Source organism: Pholis gunnellus (genome assembly GCF_910591455.1).
Source record: "Pholis gunnellus genome assembly, chromosome: 5".
NCBI lineage: Eukaryota > Metazoa > Chordata > Actinopteri > Perciformes > Pholidae > Pholis > Pholis gunnellus.
This window is the reverse complement of record NC_136531.1, coordinates 6,772,599-6,790,388: the sequence shown is the minus strand read 5'-3', so window position 1 is coordinate 6,790,388 and position 17,790 is coordinate 6,772,599. Positions and strand designations below refer to the sequence as shown.

The window sequence follows — 17,790 nt, the reverse complement described above, 5'->3', positions numbered from 1 at the left end:
TGATATTAGTGCACCAGAAAGCATTATAATTCACTTTGAATGCCCCATAACACGCTATAAATGTCGTCTTCATAGAAAGAGTTAGTAAACTATTTTAGATAGGATGTACAGAAGGATAGTACATTTTAATTAGAGTACCTGTGTTTACACATTCTTAGATGGTGAGAGCACACAGGAACGAAAACATGCACTGGAATGGAGGAAAATTATTTATGATCTACACACAACTAATTAAATTCACATCTCATTTAGCAGCATGAGTATTCTCCTGTTTTCAAATCCAGAAAGAGTGAAATGTACACAAGGAGCAAAAGCACAAAGAGCAGCCGAATGTCTTCAGAAAGACTTCACACGTTTAGGAGGCGATGGTCAAACTGTCACGTAAAATAAATGAGCTCACTCTTAACTTATACCGACGTCAAGAACGTAATCGCTATGTCGCCAACATACCTACATATTCTCTGTGCAAAAGTTTTTATTCCAGTGAGAATAATCACTATATTCTGATGGATTGATGCAAATAAGGTTTTATTATCATTTCTGTTGGTGTTTTATTCTTTTAACACTTAGTTTACCATTATTTTTTGGTGCAACATTAAAGTGTTAGCACACGGTTTGCGTTATAATGTAAACTGATCATTTTACTGTAACTGAAAACGACTTTACAAGCCTTCTTTTTTTAATCACTGGCACCTTGTATCCATGTCTGTATGGATAGAAGGCAGGTACATTCTACCTGAAATACGCAGGTCTGAGCCTAAATCCACCAACTGCAGCATTTTGAAAGATGCATAATGGACTAAGAGAGTCTGAGTGGTAGCATAGTGTGGATCATCTCCATTTCAGCATTGGCCTTGAAAACGGTAGCCGGCGTGTTGAGCGATTTCCAACCCGTTAAGTTCCTTTTTAAATATTTGATAAGAAAAGTTAATATTCCCGCTATAGCGTTGTCCCATTTCATCCCAGTAGTCAGGTTTAAATGTGCAGCGTCTCTTTAAATGAATCATAGTCTAGCACGGTGCCATTAACCTTCATTGTGTGGTCAATACACAACTCAGAGTTCAATCATTGATAAAGTACAACGCCGACATTTTCATGAGGTCAAAACATTTTAATTAAAAAAAAAAAACCGAACAACTCATTTGTAAGAACACAAGTTCTCCAATTTGTCCCACTTCTGTCACATTTCACTTTCTCACACGCATACACACACACACTCAGACAACGTGATGGACACCTACTGCGACTTTGGAACAAAAACATGCCGACTGATTTGACATTAATCAACACATCCTAGATTTAAACAATCCAGTGTAGCATTGGTACATAAAGATTTGTTTTAACTTAAAAGGGCCGTACTGGTGATCGTGTCGGTTTTAGCACATTGATCAAAAATACTATAATGCGAACTATTTCCAAAGATTTAAGTTTGGTAAGAAAATCAACTTGGTAACCTGTCCAAGAACAACTTGTTGCCTTTATTTAAGTTAATTTATAATCCCCCCCAAAAAATCAACTCCTGGCATGATTGAAACCAGTTGCTGCCTAAAGATGAGATTATCAACGTTGAAGATGATTTGCTGTAATGGAAAGTATTCCTGATTTGTACTTAATGTACTAAAACATGCAAAAGCCACAAGTACAGTCCTTAAAAAAAAAAAGAGCTTACAACGACCCTCATAGCAATGAAGGTTATTCCGCATTTAAGCCTTGAACAGCACACAGGGATGTGAGCAAAACAAACGGAGGGAAAATTATTAAGTGAAGCAACAGCTCATCTCTATTTACAAATGAATCAGAGACGGAGAAACGGCAATTCCTCCTCGACAAAGAAGCAATCACATCCCTGAGTACAGTGTTTGTTATTCCTATCATTTAGATTCACTGCTGTGGATCCGTTATTATCATCAAGTCCTTTCTGCCCGGCTCGAGGTGGATCACAATCGTGCCGCACAGCATCAAATTCCAAGGTTTCTCTGACCCAAAGTCTCAAAGAACAGGCTCACATTGAACATTAAAGAGACCTCCGCTGCGGTCGTAATGCTGAAATCCAGAGCACAACAAAGTACCGCGAGTACATTAAGTGAACAGCCAGACAGCCGTCCAGTGTCGTGGACAGTCAAAGACTTGTTTCATCCCTCAGAGTGGCACATGGAGCAGCATGCCAGTGTTAGGCGATATGTCTAGAACACATCATTATCTCCTTATTAACAAAAGGCTACTGTGGAGCCCCTTCCTCTGCTTTCTCCACCTTCTCCATCTTCTCCTCCATCTGCTCCTCCTCTTCCTCCACATCTTTGTCCTTGCTTTTTTTGTGTTTCTTCTTCTTGTGTTTGTGCTTGTGCTCCTTTTGTTCTCCTTCCTTGCCCTGGGCGCTGTGCTTCTTGTGCTTCTTGTGTTTTTTGTGTTTCTTGTGTTTCTTCTTCTTCTTGTCCGCCGCGGTGGTGGCTGCCGAGCCGCTGTGGTTGCTCTGGGTGGGGCTGGAGGGTTGGCTACCAGACACACTGCCGCTGCCACTCCTTCCTCTCTCCGTCTCCGAGCCTTCGCCTTCTCCTTCGCTGTAGTCGGGCACGAAGGCCGCCTCGTCCGTCTCGCGGCCCAGGTCAGAACACAATCGCTGTCTCCTGGGCTCTAGGCCACGACCCTCCTCTCGTCCTCCTCCACCTCGGCCCTCTGCAGCCCTCTCTTCTTTCACGGTCACTCCTCGTCCGTCATCTCTTCCTCCACCTCTCCCCTCCTCCCTTGCTGACGACCTCCCTTCCTCTCTTGTTGCAGATCTCTCTTCCTTCCCGGTCACTCCTCGTCCCTCATCTCTCCCTCCTCCTCTCCCCTCCTCCCTAACAAGTTTCAGTTTGGTTGGTTTGTCGGAATTTGTCTGCGCCGTCCTGCCACCTTTACCCTCTTCCCTTGGTGCTCTCCCTTTCCTCTCTTCTCTCCCTGGCCCTGGCCCTCGCCTCTCCTCCCTTGTGGCATCCCGGCCTTCACCCCTAACAGGTTTCGGCGCTTCAGTCTGTCCTTCTCTGGCTCGGCCCTTTTGTGGCACCGGTGAGGGCTCCTTGGGTGCACTAGGTCCGTTTTCCTGGGCTTCTTCGTCGTCCTCTCTTTCCCACTTAGAGCGAGGAGGAGGCTGAATGAGCGGCTGCTCGCTGGCCGGTGTGGGTTCTGGGCTGACGCTCGGGCTGCGGCCCCGGCTGTTCACGGGGCTCGATGGGAGCTGCTCTGCAGGTTTGGAGGAAACACTCTTCTGATCTTTGTCCGAGTCTCGCTTCGTTTCTTGAGATGACCTAGTGTGGAAGGAAACAGACGTGTTTAAAAGAGTAACGCAAACGATGAAGCGTTTCACTCCAACAGCGTCAGACTCAGGATGGACAGAAAGTTATCAATACTGAAGCAGCAGAACCAGAAAGAGCACCTTTTTTACCTGCCACCTACTTTACTGACAAAGCAACGGCGCGGCTGACAGTTCGTCAGAGATTTCGGTGTTTTGGGCTAGTAGCAGGCTAATGTAGCCTCGAGCAGACAGGGGTCTGTAAGCTCACTTCTTGCTTTTCAGACTTGATCCCCAACTGACAGAGGCTCAGGTGACAACACTTGAGGTGATGTATTTGACTTTGTGCCGCTCGCTCTGGAGTCACAAAAGACTTTATGCAAAGAGTTCCCCTTTAAGGTCGACCGAGGAACATGACTTGGTTCTGTAAAATCAATCCTTTAACCCATAAGGCTCAGGCTGGGTATACAAGAACACTTTCTAGGGCTGCAAGTAATGATTTCTTTTCATTATAAAATAATTGGCAGATGATCAATTTGATTAATGGTTTGGTCTATAAAATGTGAACAGTGAAAAATGACTAAAATCTCAGGTGACTGCTTTAAATTGCTTGTATGGACAAAAGCAATTTAAACGAGTGCAAAGCTATTCAGCAGAAAAACATGGCATTTTATCGATGCTGATTGATTTTCTGTCCATTAACTGACTAATTGATTCAGCTCTATTTTTTTCCATTTTTCAATACTTCTACACGTTTGCATACAAAGTCATTGCAAAGACACGAGCAGACACGTTCTTGCGGAGAGACATAAAGCATGAACTCAGACTTTTTACAAATCGTCATCATGACGTAGTTACTTCGGCATCTTTTTTATCCGTTTATTGCAATTAAATCACAGCAGCATTGTTTATTTTGGGTTCAGCCGTAGTAAACCAGCCGACGTGTGACTTGCTTGATACTGTGAATACACAAAGAAATTCAACGAGTGCCTACGGATGATGTTATGAACCCAGACACGACGGCATTTAGTTCACCGGATTACCTGGGACTTCCACAACACGTACAAAGCAGCAGTAGTGGTTATTTCAGCCACGACTGATCAAACGTTGACTACATGGAGGCTTTGCGTTTGGTGTGAATACAGCATCACAAGAAAGACACCAGGTCGAGATATCAACGGTTAACCATTTAACCACAGACCGGTTACATGTCCTTCTGTAAGTTAACTTGATACAGGCGCCAAAGCTTCATTTCAGCACCCGTGTGTGTTTCTAGCTGTGTCTGTAAGGACAGCCTTTATAGAGACCATCGATCAAACTATTTAGAACAAATATGGGCCCATAACCATCAGTGGCCAATCAATCGGAGAACCCTAAACGACAGCCCGATCAAAGTGCGGCAATTAACTTGAACAGAAACTACACAGAATGTATGATATCTGTGAAATCCAAGTAACGAAGTAAAAGAGGCACAACAGACTCACCTCGTGGAGCTCACAGCGTGGCTCGTCAGCGCCTTGCGGCTGATCCTGGGTTTGCTCTTCACAGCAGGCTCCTCGACTTCTTTCACTGCTGGGAGAGAAGGAAGGGGGAGGAGAGGAAGCTGGTTTAATCAATGCTTAATTAGATGGCACAAGACTAAATCAAAGTTATCATCTCTTCACACACACATGCATGCATGCAAACGGAGATTCAAATTACCTTCTCTGTGAGCAGCAGCTGGTTTCTCTCCTGAGGGGGCACTCCTCTCTGTTCTGTCCTTGGACACACTCCTGGGAAATAAGAGGAAGATATAATTACACGTATTAACAACTGCATTCACAGAACCACTATATGAAATCATGGATATGGATGGTGGTTTGGCAAACAGCAGGGAAAACAAAAAGGTAACACACCGGTCAGATTTAGAAGATCGCTCCGAGCCTTCGCCCCTCTCCTTAGACGATGTGCTCGGCTTCTCCTGAGGGTCTGTGGAGCTCCTGGAGCCGGAGGACTTCTCTGCGATGGTCACTTTATCCAGAGAGACAGACCTCCCTCCTGCACTGGAGGGCTTTCGCTCCGTCCTCACCGACCTCTCTCCTTCGAGGTCTCTCTCCACTGTGACTGCTATTTTCTGTGAGCTGGAGACCCGGTCCCTCTCTCTGTCGGACGTCGTGCCTCGGTCTGATCCTGAAGGTCTGTCCCGCTCTCTGTCCAGTCCGGAGCTTCTGCTCGGCTCTCTGTCTGAACCCTGCAGTCGGTCTCCAGCACTTCCTGGTCTCTCTCTGCCGACTCCCCTCTCCCCAGATGCCGACCGCTCCTTTCTAACGGCACCTTCTGCTGTACCGCTGGGCCGGTCTCCTTCAGGGAGGTTAGCAGCCGCTGATCGGTCTGAGGTGGAGGTGGTCTTCTCAGAACCAGACGGTGTCCTGTCTGTGGCTGGTGACTCGGTGCTGCCCTTCCTCCCCAGGTCCCTGTTCAACTTGATCCTCCTCTGGGTCAGCGGCTTCACCTGAACGTGGACAAAAGCACATAGAAAGTGTGACTCAGCGCTTTCATGAGATGATATATTCTGAAATTATAATTTTTTGATGAATAGTTATGTTTTTCTCTAGTGCATAACTCCAAAAAAGCTATTTGGATGTCACCTTGCGCTAAAGGACATTTTTAATTACTTATTCCATTTTATACACCATTATTCAATTAATCTGAAAAATAAATACAAAAACATGAATTAGGGCTGCAACTAATTATTTTCAACTGGTCTATAAACTCACAGATGGTGAAAAATGCTCATCTCCTAAGCAAAAGCCTAAAACACAAACATTCCATTTACACCAAAGACAATCAGCTAATATTAAAACCAGCATAATTTTTGGGCATTTAACTGTTCTGCTGATTGACTAGTTGAACAATTGACTAATTGTTTCAGCTCTAATGAGAATCATTTTGTAAATACAAGAACTTAGTGAGTCTGATTTTTATAAATGCAGCATTACCAACGCAATTAACGGAGTTGACAAACACATCTGTAAGTACCGTCTGTAAACCCACAAATCATTACATCCCAGTGTTTCTGAGGACCCACCTGAAGGTCCATTAGAGGTCTGATGGATCCTCGATCCGCGTCTCCCCGGCCCATATCACGGCTCCCCGGTATGGGAAGGAGACCGGGCCGGTCTGAGGGGGGCGGGAGTCTGTGGAGCGGGTTCTGATGAGACATGTGCGAGTGGGAGAGGACGTCACCTCCGAGCCCGTCTATTCGCCTCAGCTTTCCAGGAGGGGGTCCGAGCAAAGAGCGGCCCTCCTCTCCCATCCTCCTGCGACTGTCGGGGGAGGGAGGTCTGTGGAGGAGTGGGAGTCCGTGTTGATGGGGGGTGGGAAGGAGACCACCGCCCTGAGGAAGATCTCTTCTCCCCCGCATGTCGTGGCCGGGCCGAGGGCCGTCATGAAGATGGTGGAGGGGAAGGCTCTGGCAGGACAGCGGGGGGGTCTTTAGCAGGGCGGGCCTCACTGCAGAGCTTTTACCCTTCTCCTTTTTAGGGGTAGAGTTGGGGGTGTCTTCTGGTTTGGTTTTAATGGGCTTTAACGGTTTTGTGCCGGAGGAGGAGGAGGATGAAGAGTCTTTTTTGGTCACCACACCTTCTCCGGGCCTTTTCTTCACTTTGTCACTCTTTACCTTCACGCTCTCTGTCTTAACTTTAGCTTTTACCTTTTGGCCCCTGTCCTTCTTAGTCCTATCGGACGGAGTCTTCGACGTTGACTTGGTTGAGGGTTTAACGGGTGCAGCGGTGCTTTTAGAAGCTGGCGCTTTGGAGGTCGCGGCTCCAACTGAAGCCTTTGAGGACATGGGAGGCGTTTTAACGAGTGACGGCATTTCGTCCATTGGTTCGTCTCTGACAGGAGTCGCATCACCTCGGTCTACTGACTGATGCGATGCCTCCGATTCGTCCCCAGTCCTCTTCTTCTTTACTTTCTTTGTCTTCAGGAGTTTAGCGCTGGACTTAGTCGCTGAAGAGGATGGAGGATGGTTAGGGGGAGCCCCTCTCTCTTCTCTTCCTCTTCTTCCTCTCCCCTGGGGGGAGTAATTTCTAGATAATGGGGACATTCTGTCCCTCTCCCTGTCCCTGCTACCACGGCCTCTGTGATGCATTGAGGGGTGTTGGTCGTAGTCTTTGTAGTACTGGTTGTACCAGTCTGCATACTCCTTCTCCCACTCCCGATACCTTTCTCTTTCCCAGCGCTCATTGCCTCCAGGACTAGGACCCTTCAGTTCATACGGCGGGAGCTCCCGAGGAGGCGGCTTTCGTCCACCAGGGCTGCGGGGCCGGAAGCCACCAGGGCCGGGGGGAGGGGGAGACCGTGCCCTATAAGGTCCTGGTCCTTCTGCTCCCTCCCAGCCTCCCGGCCGGTAAGGGGGAGGAGACCGTGGTGAGCCAGACCGACGATACCCATAAGACCTTGAACGGGAACGGGACCTTGACCGCGATCGTCCATAACTGCGGCCATTGCGTCTAGAATAAGGGGAGCGGGGATAAGACCGGCCATGGGAGCGTGAACGGGATCGACTGGGAGAATAAGAGTAAGACCTGGACCTGGATCTGGAGCGAGAGTAAGGAGAGCGGCTGAATGGAGAGCGACTGTATGACCGGGATCTAGAAAAGGAAATGGTTCAGAAGACCAGAAGGAAAGATTGGATTATGCAAATTCTAACAAATGGCTTTTAAAGGATTGTGTATATGTAATTAATGTAAAAACTAAAAACTATTTTGATGAAGTTACCTTGAATATGATGGTCTTCGTCTCTTCGGTGCATTTCTGTACTTCATAAGCTCTTTGTGGAAGTCTTTAGTAAATTCATCCAGTTTGGATGTAACACTGAGGATACAAAGACAAAACCACTGAAACTACTAAAATCTACTCCAGTGTGAAACCTCAATAGTTCTTATGTCACTGATGTTAATGTTATTTATGCGTTCATTTCACATTAGAAATTCGTAGCTGTTTTAAGAACCAAAATGAAAAGGAAACAACTCACGTGTCCGGTCGGTGGTGCCGCTGTCTGTAGAAGTCTTCCTTAGAGAGGAGGGGCTGACCGAGGGGGGGCATAGGCATAAGAGGGGGCTGGGAACCAGGGGGAACCCAGGGTGGGTTGAGCCCTGGGGGTCCGGAAGCATAAACAGGCTGGGGTTGGTACCCCATGACAGGAGGGAGAAGGCCCGGGCCAGAGTTGTACGGAGGGGGATAGGACTGGGGTGGGGGCGGGTACATGGACGGCGCTGGGTACACTGGAGGGATAGGTGCAGGAGGTGGTGGTGCCTGGAGGTGAGTGGGGGGGTGGTCTCCTCTACCTCTGTAAAACCTGGTACAAAAAGAGGGACATGAGCCATTGTGAGACCGACATATTACAAGACAAACTTAATTGATCAGATCGTCCCACAGATGGGTCTTACCTCTCCCAGGGTCGGCCGCCTCCTCCTCCGCCGCCGCCTCCTCCTCCTCCTCCTCCTCCTCCTCCTCCTCCTCCTCCTCCGCCGCCGCCTCCTCCTCGGTGAGAGTGCTGTGGTCGTGACTGGTGACCTAATAAAGAGCAGAGAATTTGCTAGTTGAAGAATGTGGTTCCCTCAGGCTCACTTAATCTCCTTAAATGATCTAAATGAAACCTACCTGGTGGATGAGGCGGCCTTATAGGTGGCGGGGGGCCGATCCTATTTAAATGGTAGTTCTGTGAGAGAAATCACAGTGAGAATAATGTAGTTACCTCCAAGAGAAATTACAGTTTCTTGTGTTCACGGATGCACAAGTACAGGACTGTCTCAGAAAATTTGAATATTGTGATAATCCCCATACGTGTGATTTAGTTTACTGAACCAAGCTGAGTGTTTTTCAAGGCTCAGGAAACCCTTGCAGGTGTTTCGAGTTAATTAGACGATTCAAGTGATTAGTTGAATACCCTACTAGTATACTTTTTCATGATATTCTAATATTTAGAGATAGGATATTTGAGTTTTCTTAAGCTGTAAGCCATAATCAGCAATATTAAAAGAATAAAAGGCTTGCAATACTTCAGTTGATTTGTAATGAATCCAGAATGCATGACATTTTTGTTTTTTTAATTGCATTACACAAAATAAAGAACTTTATCACAATATTCTAATTTTCTGAGACAGTCCTGTATGTGCTGAGGCTGGTCAGAAATCTGTAGGTTCTCAGTTCAACTTGGCACAAATCAATTATACCTCTTTTCCACAAATGCAACCGCCGAGTGGAAATAGTGTTTACCTTTTGGTAAAATAGCCATCAAGCATTGGCTCCTAATTCTGATCAATATACCTATACATGCTCAACAAGAATATATGGTGTCGTATTCATTACTCTACATATTAAACAAATAAGTGTCTTCTGTATTTTAGGGATGGTGAAGGGTGTCTTAATATTGATATTGTAATAGATTCTAAGATTAATATAATCAGTAATAGTCAGCAGCCCTGAAATTCATTATCAGTGCAAAAATGTAATAAAACAAAAGAGACGGTAGGTAATCTGCGGGGTCACATTGAATCTCTTGTACTAAACCCTGATAACAGTCAGTGAGATTGAAGTGGTACACCTTGGTTCAAGTGGACTGCTATTTAATGCGAGTAGCAGTCTAAAAGGCAGCATTTCTTTTTTATAGAGCACCAATCTGCAATAACGCAAATCATGAGTAATGCGTCATCTGAAGTGCACGGCTATGGGTGATAAAGCAGGAAGGCAGGCGGGACGTTTGTTCTCGTCTCCAAAATATAAACATAGCAACATAAACAAACGTCACGAACATGATGACTCAAATGTAAAGGGGTACGGAACAACATCACTGATGTGAAAGCCGAGTGTCGGGGGAATGAAGTGGGAAGTAATTGTACTCTGGCACGGTGTGAATAAATCTAGTGAAAACGCATCGACTCAGATGTTCAAGTCGGCCTCATCTGTGATCCACTTACTGAGGTTCCTGAAGAGTCTGGTGTCACAGTAGGTTCTGGATTTGTCTCACTGAAACATAAAACAGACGGAGACAGTTAGAAATAAAAAAAATGGCGTTTCATTTCAAACGTCACTTCTTTAGACTGCAGCTTTTAGATTAAACTTACCCCGGAGGGGGTGGTTCCGCATGGCTGGCAGAGTGCATAGGAGAATGGTGGTCAACAACAGGTGACTGTGCAGGGGCTGGCGAATCATCTTGTTCTTCAACAGTAGCAGCATGAGGTGGGGTAGGAGCAGAGGTAGGAGCAGGTTCAGGGGCGGGTGCAGGTGCAGGAGTGGGTGCAGGAGCGGGGGGCGGGACCTGTACTTGAGGGGCAGTGGAGGGTGCGCTTGTGGGAGGAGGGTGAGTGATGTTGGCCAGCAGCGGGTCCTGCTGTCTCGAGTGCAGTGGCCGGACCAACTGAGGGCGCGGTGGCGGCGGGGCTGCATTTTGCACCTGCTTTCGAACATGTTTGGTGTATCCGGTCTCATTCTTAAAGTTATTCACAGCCTGCATGAAGAGAAACGCGTTTAAAAACAAAGATAGAGCTTTTTTTTTTTTTAATTTTGCTTTGAGTTTCAGTACCAAAACATGCAACACATCAAAACACATGCATTGAAAGGGGGTTACCTGTCGGAGAAACTTGTTGGCGATGAGATTATCAGGTGAAACATCGGACTGTTTGCATGTGAAGCAGGTGTGCTCCTCTGAGTCCAACAAGGCAGTCCTGATACCTGAAGACAAACAGCCCTTGATTAGACGGAAGCTAATTAGACAAACAACTCAAGCCTTAAGACTCATGATTATGTACATTTTTATGAAAATAACTTCCCCCTCAACCTGCCTAGTCACCATATATTTAAGGGCATCATTTTCTACTTTTTCTAAGAGTGAATTTAGACTTTCCGAGAGATCGAGTGTGAGATCATTCCATCACACTGTGGAACATAAAAATGAGTTTTAACGACTACTCAGAATGAAGCACGCCGTGGGGCAGCAGTTCTCTAGAGGGGCCACTGTTGATTAAATAGACACTTCTGCCATTTTCCAAGTAAATTTCCCCTAAACATCTATGCAAAATGAACACTAAAACATGTGTGACGGGACCAAAACATTTAGTAGTATAGTTGAGATGCTTGCTTGGCAAAGCCTCGTTTTGACTCCCTGCTTTTATTAGTTGGTATTATTTTTTTTCTGTGCAAATTAAGATCTTTATCACGAGTAAGAACTCACACTCATCGCAGTAACTGTTTCCACAGCAGGGTATAACGACGGCATCCGTCATCAGGTCATTGCAAATCGGACACAACAGTTCGTCGGGGATTGGGTCTGTCTCGTCCTCAGAGGATGACTGGTCATGTGGAACAAACGGAGGACGCTCCTTCTTTCCTTGGGCATATGCCTCCCTGTAATAACAGATTCATTTATGTTTTAGTTTTGAGGACTATTACTAGCAAAAAGAAGGCAACAGCAGTCAACGTGTGACTGTGGACACAACAGATGGATTAAGACAAAGACAAATGTTGAAAAAATGAATGTGCCATAAGAGAATGTTTAACATTGGATGAAACGTACGCATCTATAGCAGGTATAGCATATTCTCCAGTGCTGGTTAACATGGCTCCTTTGGTGCCGGGCTCTGCCTTCACCATGAAGCTCTGGGGAATGCCCTTACTAATCCTCACTGGCTTGGGACTCTCCACACTCTTATCCTGGATCTAGAAAGTTAAAAAGAAACATTTTAATAAAACATAATACAAATAACCATTACAGACTTTGAAGATGAAACTATAATTACCATCAGCAAGGGGCATTGCCGAATGTAGTGGCCAGCCTTTCCACAACGAAAGCAGGTATAGTGAGCAGGTGGAGGTCCAACACACTTCTTGGAGTAACTACAGAGACAAGTTCAATACGTTTCTTAAAACGATATACAGCTAGAGAAAGACATTTAGTATACGGCTTCATGAGCGTAAACACAGAACAAAAGGCTGACTTTCATCAAGCACAAGAACAGAGTGTGTGTACTAACTGTATCGGGTCATATTCGTGATTGGACTGAGATATCATGGCTTTAATCTTGTCCTCCTCTGATGCATTAGCGTCAACCAGGTTAGCGGTCTAAAACACATAATGGAGAGAGGGAGAAGAAGGAAAAATAGATAAAAGGAGGATGTCAACGCCACAAGATGAAAGGAAACATCTATTCAACTTGAGCAGTATTTGTTCCAGAAGTACAGCCCGCATGTACACAAACAGTACCTTGGCGAGTTGGGCGAGTGACATAGACGGAGAAGAGTCGGTCTGTAGGAGAATCAGAGTGGAGATATTAAAGGTTTCAACATAATATCTAATAGACATACAGTGGAAGATAAGAGCCCAGATAGTCCCCCACCACATCTGTGTCGAGGCCCTTAAGAGTCTCCATCTAAGTCAAGATTAAAGTCTTTGTTGAGGACCGAGTGCAGGAATGTAAATCAAGACCTGGTTCGTTAGGCTCATCCCTCTACAGACAGCTTCGAGTCATAACTAAAAACATAATGTTGTGAAAGCCTCAGGTTGGATCTATTCAGAGCTGTTTATATGAAGAGATCTACATTATTTAATTCTGTTATCAGGTAAGATGAACAGTTTTATTTCTTTTTTTAAATGTATCCTTGCTAAAATAATGTCTATTCACTGGCCAGGTGATATAAAAGTATTACAGCTCCTATAAAAAAATGCAACTTTTGTGAATTTAGTTACAAGTTTCAGAAATATTCACTGTTGCAAACATATCCTGAAAAATATTCACGATCATGTATGGGAACTTAAACACAGCTGAACTGCACAACCACTACTCTTACAGGTCTAGACCTGCGTATGTTCTGAGTCCTTAACTTATAACTATGATAATGTCCAAGAGAATCTGCTGAAACACTTTAAAGCGACTGCCTATTTGGGCACCATCAGCAAATTCCAGAAGTACACTACTAGCACATCTGTCTGTAGAGTCCCTAAAGCTTCCGCTACGGTAGGGAGAGGCTTATTTCCTCAAAGAAATACGTGACATTTCATTTTAGCATGCGGCCTCCCTTCACCAGGCCACAGTGATTCAAGTTTTAGCACCGACTTGTCAAAAGAGGTCGTTTCATCAGAAGCTTTCATCAAAACCAGTTCACGCATGCTTTCTGTACACTAATGAGCTTGCAGGGAGTTGTGTCAAGCCGTTTCAATAAGAAATGCAAACACTGTAAAAGTGTCAAATAGTTACAGCGGACGAGACACAAATGTAGAAATGCTTCTTTAAATAAAGTGCCTGATGAAGAAACTACTAAGAGTCGTCAAGTGTTCACTAAAAAGCGCCCCTACACCTCTGGAGTGAAGGGAGAAAGCAGGTTGAGTGATGTTGCTGATGCAGGTCAGGAGTCAATGAACCGTGAGAATTAAGTCTCAAGCACGGACAGAGAAAGTCATACTTTACAGCGACAAACAAAATGGCTGCTCTGCCTATTTCTTGGGAAAATGCTCTTGGAGGTAAATAAACAAGTGGGCCGGGTGGGTCGTCCGTCGTGATATGCAGGGCTTGGAGGAAAGACTGGGTATTGCAGAAGGCTGTGGAGGGAACACACAGGGATCTGGTGCAAGTGGTTCTGACACTGAACCACTGAACAACTTTATTGACAGGTTCTGCAGCTTACAGCTCACAGGACACACTACACCAGTATACTTCTCACTGCAGCAGCCATGGAGGGCCTCCAGGATATTGACAAGATATTTACTTTACTGATAATCTGTCAAAGTACTTTGTGATCACGTCACAGCAATATGAGTCAGTGGCCAACGGACAGCATCTCACGTACCAAAACGAGCTTCTTAACCGATGCCCCAAACCACAAAAATACACTTGGAGCTAGTGGCTGCTCTTTGTAAGAGACGCTTTGAACTCATCAGGATGAAATCTGTGAGCCTTTGGGGTTTAAAGGTTGTGTGCAGTCCATACTCAATGCAGAATAGAACATCTTCATGGTGAAATTGTACAGGACAAAAATAATTGACATTGGCAAATGTTACTGAACAAGTTTAAGTATATTAAAGATTAGCAGGGTGAGCTTTCAAAATAAAACACTGGTGAGTCTCTCCCACAACTTTAGTCTTGTAATTGTAATCAAAGTTAATTACAATCAGTCCCAGCCACACTTTACTTCATTGGGTTCTTAAACCACATAGAAATTGAATATTTTCACAGAAAATAAAATGACAAAAATACCATATTTGTTCTTTTACAAACCCCTTTAAAATACATTTTCCTGGCCTGAGGCAGGCAACAATACCATTTCATTATGAAATACAATCATTAACAAATTGCGTGATATCTCAATCCATTATAAAGTGGCAACAGTTCAACAAGTTCATTAAAAAAAAACAAAAGGCGGCCAGTCTGTTGTTTCTCATCTTAACCTCATCTCGTTCAGCAATTTGAAACTTTAATCTGCTCATTTCAAAACAGAAACCCGGTGTTTTTAGAGAGAAACAACAAACTATTTTTAACTGCGGTGACTCCAGGAAACCCTCCCAAATAGACATCAAAATAACACAGAGGTTGAGATCTCAACACAAATGTAGCCAACACACAGTGAACAGAGGATACACACAACTCGATCAGTACTGACAGAATGTTCTCAAGAAAGGTGACTAAAGCCAGAAAGGTAAGAGGGGGAGAGGGAGAGAGGTGAGAGGAGGAGGAGAGAGGGTTGATTTTGGGTTTGTTTTACATACGGGTCTAGAAGATCCCACCACAGCTGTGTCAGAACGATCTCTGCGGAAACAAAAACGGCAGAAAGAAACCATCAGCTGTTGACAAAACTCAAGAGCAAACATTAAAACCACACCCAGGGTGAAGTTGGCCCCATTCGCATGACCAGATCAGGCAGTGCAGCGTAAACAACAGTCTTCCCATTCATTTAATAACTTAGTATTTTGGGTATACTTACACAATGAACGTCCTGCCAGCAGGTTTCACTCCACCAAGAGGAGTGCGGCGGACGATCACGGAGGAGTGTTTCGGGATGTGGACTTCATCATCGGTGTATTCTACAAAACATGAGGCACAAATTATAGTTCAGACATAAAACATTGTTCAGTAGAATATGTAGCAAAGTTACTTAGGGCCAGACAAAATAAAATAGCGTATCAACCTAATCAGTTGTGTACAGCGTGTTACTTAATAATATTAGATGTAACTGTTTTATATCAGTGTTGGAGGAGTTAACTATGACTTGCATAGTCTCACACTTTCAATTTAGGCTGTGAAAAAATAGACAACCAAAAGATTTATGAGTTGATAAAAATCCCTTTTCATATATATTTTTTATGACTCACTTGGTGTATTTGATACAAATAATATTACAATTTTAGCAGCTTGACGTTTAAAAAAAAAAACCTGGCTCAGGAAAATGTTAATATAGTTAATCTAGACACGTGGTATAGAGCTAACACAACCGATTGACAGAAAATATATTTGGAAATTGTATTTATCCTTTTAAGAAAAACATGTGGCAGATTCATAAACAATGAAAATAGTCCTACATTTCAGTGGTGTATCACAATATGTAGCCTAAACATATGTTATGACATTTTACCTCAGTCCTAATGTTGAGACAGGCGAAAATGTGCACCTGTTATCCAACTATTACTCCCCAAAAATAATGGACAACATGTTCTTATCAGCTGATCACATACCTTCTCGCGTCTGCGCATTGGTGATCTGCAGGTCGCAGTCTGTGGCCTTGAGGCGCTCTCGGCCCATAATCTGCTTCTTAAGCTCGTTGAGGGTGATGTGCAGCCCATCGAAAGTGACAGTGTTGTAGTCCAGTTTGGAAGAGAACTTATAGTGAACACACGACATTTTAACAGGTCTAAGCACTTAAGTCAATCAAGCACAAGGAAGAAAAAAAAAAACCACAGGCCTGGTATGATAACAAAATAAAACAGCGTCAACACTGAACACAGCTAGATCTGGTGACTTTAATATGTTAAACTTTCGTTATATTGGCTGAAACACTGTAGACAAAGGGAGGTGGGTGTAAGGGGCCAAAGAGTCTTTGTTATTGCCAATAAAAAATAATCGAGATGCGAGGCCAGAGCGCCATGGAGCGGCGTCGTGTGCCTCGTCAGTTCTTCAAAGTCCGATTAAACATAACAAGGTGCCTCCGAGAGAGTCCATTCAGCACAAAGTAAATCTATCACAGCGGTGTGAATGAGGTCCTTCGTGGATAGTCTTTGGTGGAAAGCCCGGGCTGCTAGTGTGGCTAACAGCGGGCCTGGGGTTTCCAGGGCATCAGTCCGTGAATGTTTGCCTTGTTGGTACAGTTCGTATTTGTCAAGACAAACCCGCCCGAGCTCCTCAAAAAGTCCACAAAACCGAGTGAAATCTTCCGCAACGAGTCCACAAATGTTATCGCCGATAGACCTCCTTGGAGAACGTATGCTGAAATCGTAATATACTGATTTAAATGCTAAATTAGCTAGTTAGCTAATGTCAAGGCTAGCATGCTACACCTCGAGATTAGCTAACGTTGCCTCGCCACTCAACACAACATGAAACCACCACTTGCCTATCAGAAGCTAACAGCTAGCTAACGTTAACGGCGCTATGCTAACAATGACCTAACCAATGCACCAGTTAGGTGGTCGGGACGCAAAGGTTCCTCTTCATTAAACGGCCATTTTCCATCACGTCGAGTCGAAAGTTGAGTATCCGCGTTAATCTTCAATTTAAATCCATAAAATCCATTTCGATGATCCAAACTGCTTCTATCCTCGCTGTTTCATCAAAATGGCGCATGTCGGAACCGGAAGTATCCAGGGTTCTTCCAAAGACTACACATGAACGCAAGAGGTTTCACGTCGGTCTATTTAAAAATGGAAGCACACTTCCGCCAGAACAACGACATGAAAAGATTGGCAGTTAGTAACGGCAGTTCATAATTTTTTCATTTTTTTAGTAGATACCGGCTTTCATAATTTGGAATGTTATTCTAGCTAATATTAAATTAATAAATATGCCTATGAAAAAAATAAGTGAAGCAATACAGTTATTAATACATGTATATATTAGTCACTAAAGTTCAATACATACTTAAGTTTTAAAATTAGTGTTTTGGACATTTTCAATATGTAAATAAAAAACTATTTATGTATTTAACTATATTGACTCATTTATATTTATATTTATTTATATATATATATATTTCCTTGTTAATTTATTTCATAGCCATGTGTATTTATTTAATTGGCAAATGTATGTATTTATTATAATTGTTATTTAAATAGCATGCCAATACCATAGTAGCAGGTGCTGATTTAGCCCATACATATTAAATATTTATTTATTTTATAAATCAATTGATCCGTCTTCAATCTGTAGTTTAGCCAACTTTCTTTCTAATTGTATGGTTCTCGTTGTACCAGTAAACCCTATGCTTGAAGTTGTGTTGGTGTTAGCAGAGCAAAAGGTTTCAAAATAGATGTGAACGATCTTGTTTTCCTGATGTTCTTT

General features: G+C 43.9%; 1 protein-coding gene across 1 annotated transcript; it reads right to left on the bottom strand.

Annotated features, from left to right (window-relative positions):
• Positions 1-1,108: 1,108 nt before the first annotated feature.
• On the bottom strand, positions 1,109-17,068 carry LOC306695573 (uncharacterized protein). Its single transcript, XM_079158836.1, has 20 exons — positions 15,972-17,068; positions 15,224-15,323; positions 15,009-15,048; positions 12,513-12,554; positions 12,283-12,371; positions 12,049-12,145; positions 11,826-11,968; positions 11,484-11,656; positions 10,881-10,984; positions 10,378-10,760; positions 10,231-10,279; positions 8,915-8,972; positions 8,782-8,827; positions 8,286-8,609; positions 8,030-8,125; positions 6,336-7,902; positions 5,164-5,759; positions 4,970-5,040; positions 4,753-4,840; positions 1,109-3,284 (listed from the first exon to the last, which is right to left on the bottom strand). The coding sequence occupies exons 1-20, from the start codon at positions 16,135-16,137 to the stop codon at positions 2,219-2,221; spliced, it is 5,298 nt and encodes a 1,765-aa protein (XP_079014962.1). The 5' UTR covers positions 16,138-17,068; the 3' UTR covers positions 1,109-2,218.
• Between the last annotated feature and the right edge of the window lie 722 nt (positions 17,069-17,790).

Excerpts from the sequence above, each read along its gene's own strand:
- LOC306695573 (XM_079158836.1), bottom strand. The coding sequence starts at position 16,137 with ATGTCGTGTGTTCACTATAAGTTCTCTTCCAAACTGGACTACAACACT. Across the intron at positions 5,041-5,163 it reads CGATCTTCTAAATCTGACCG|GAGTGTGTCCAAGGACAGAA; the intron begins GTGTGTTACCTT and ends CTTATTTCCCAG. Across the intron at positions 3,285-4,752 it reads CACGCTGTGAGCTCCACGAG|GTCATCTCAAGAAACGAAGC; the intron begins GTGAGTCTGTTG and ends CTTCCACACTAG.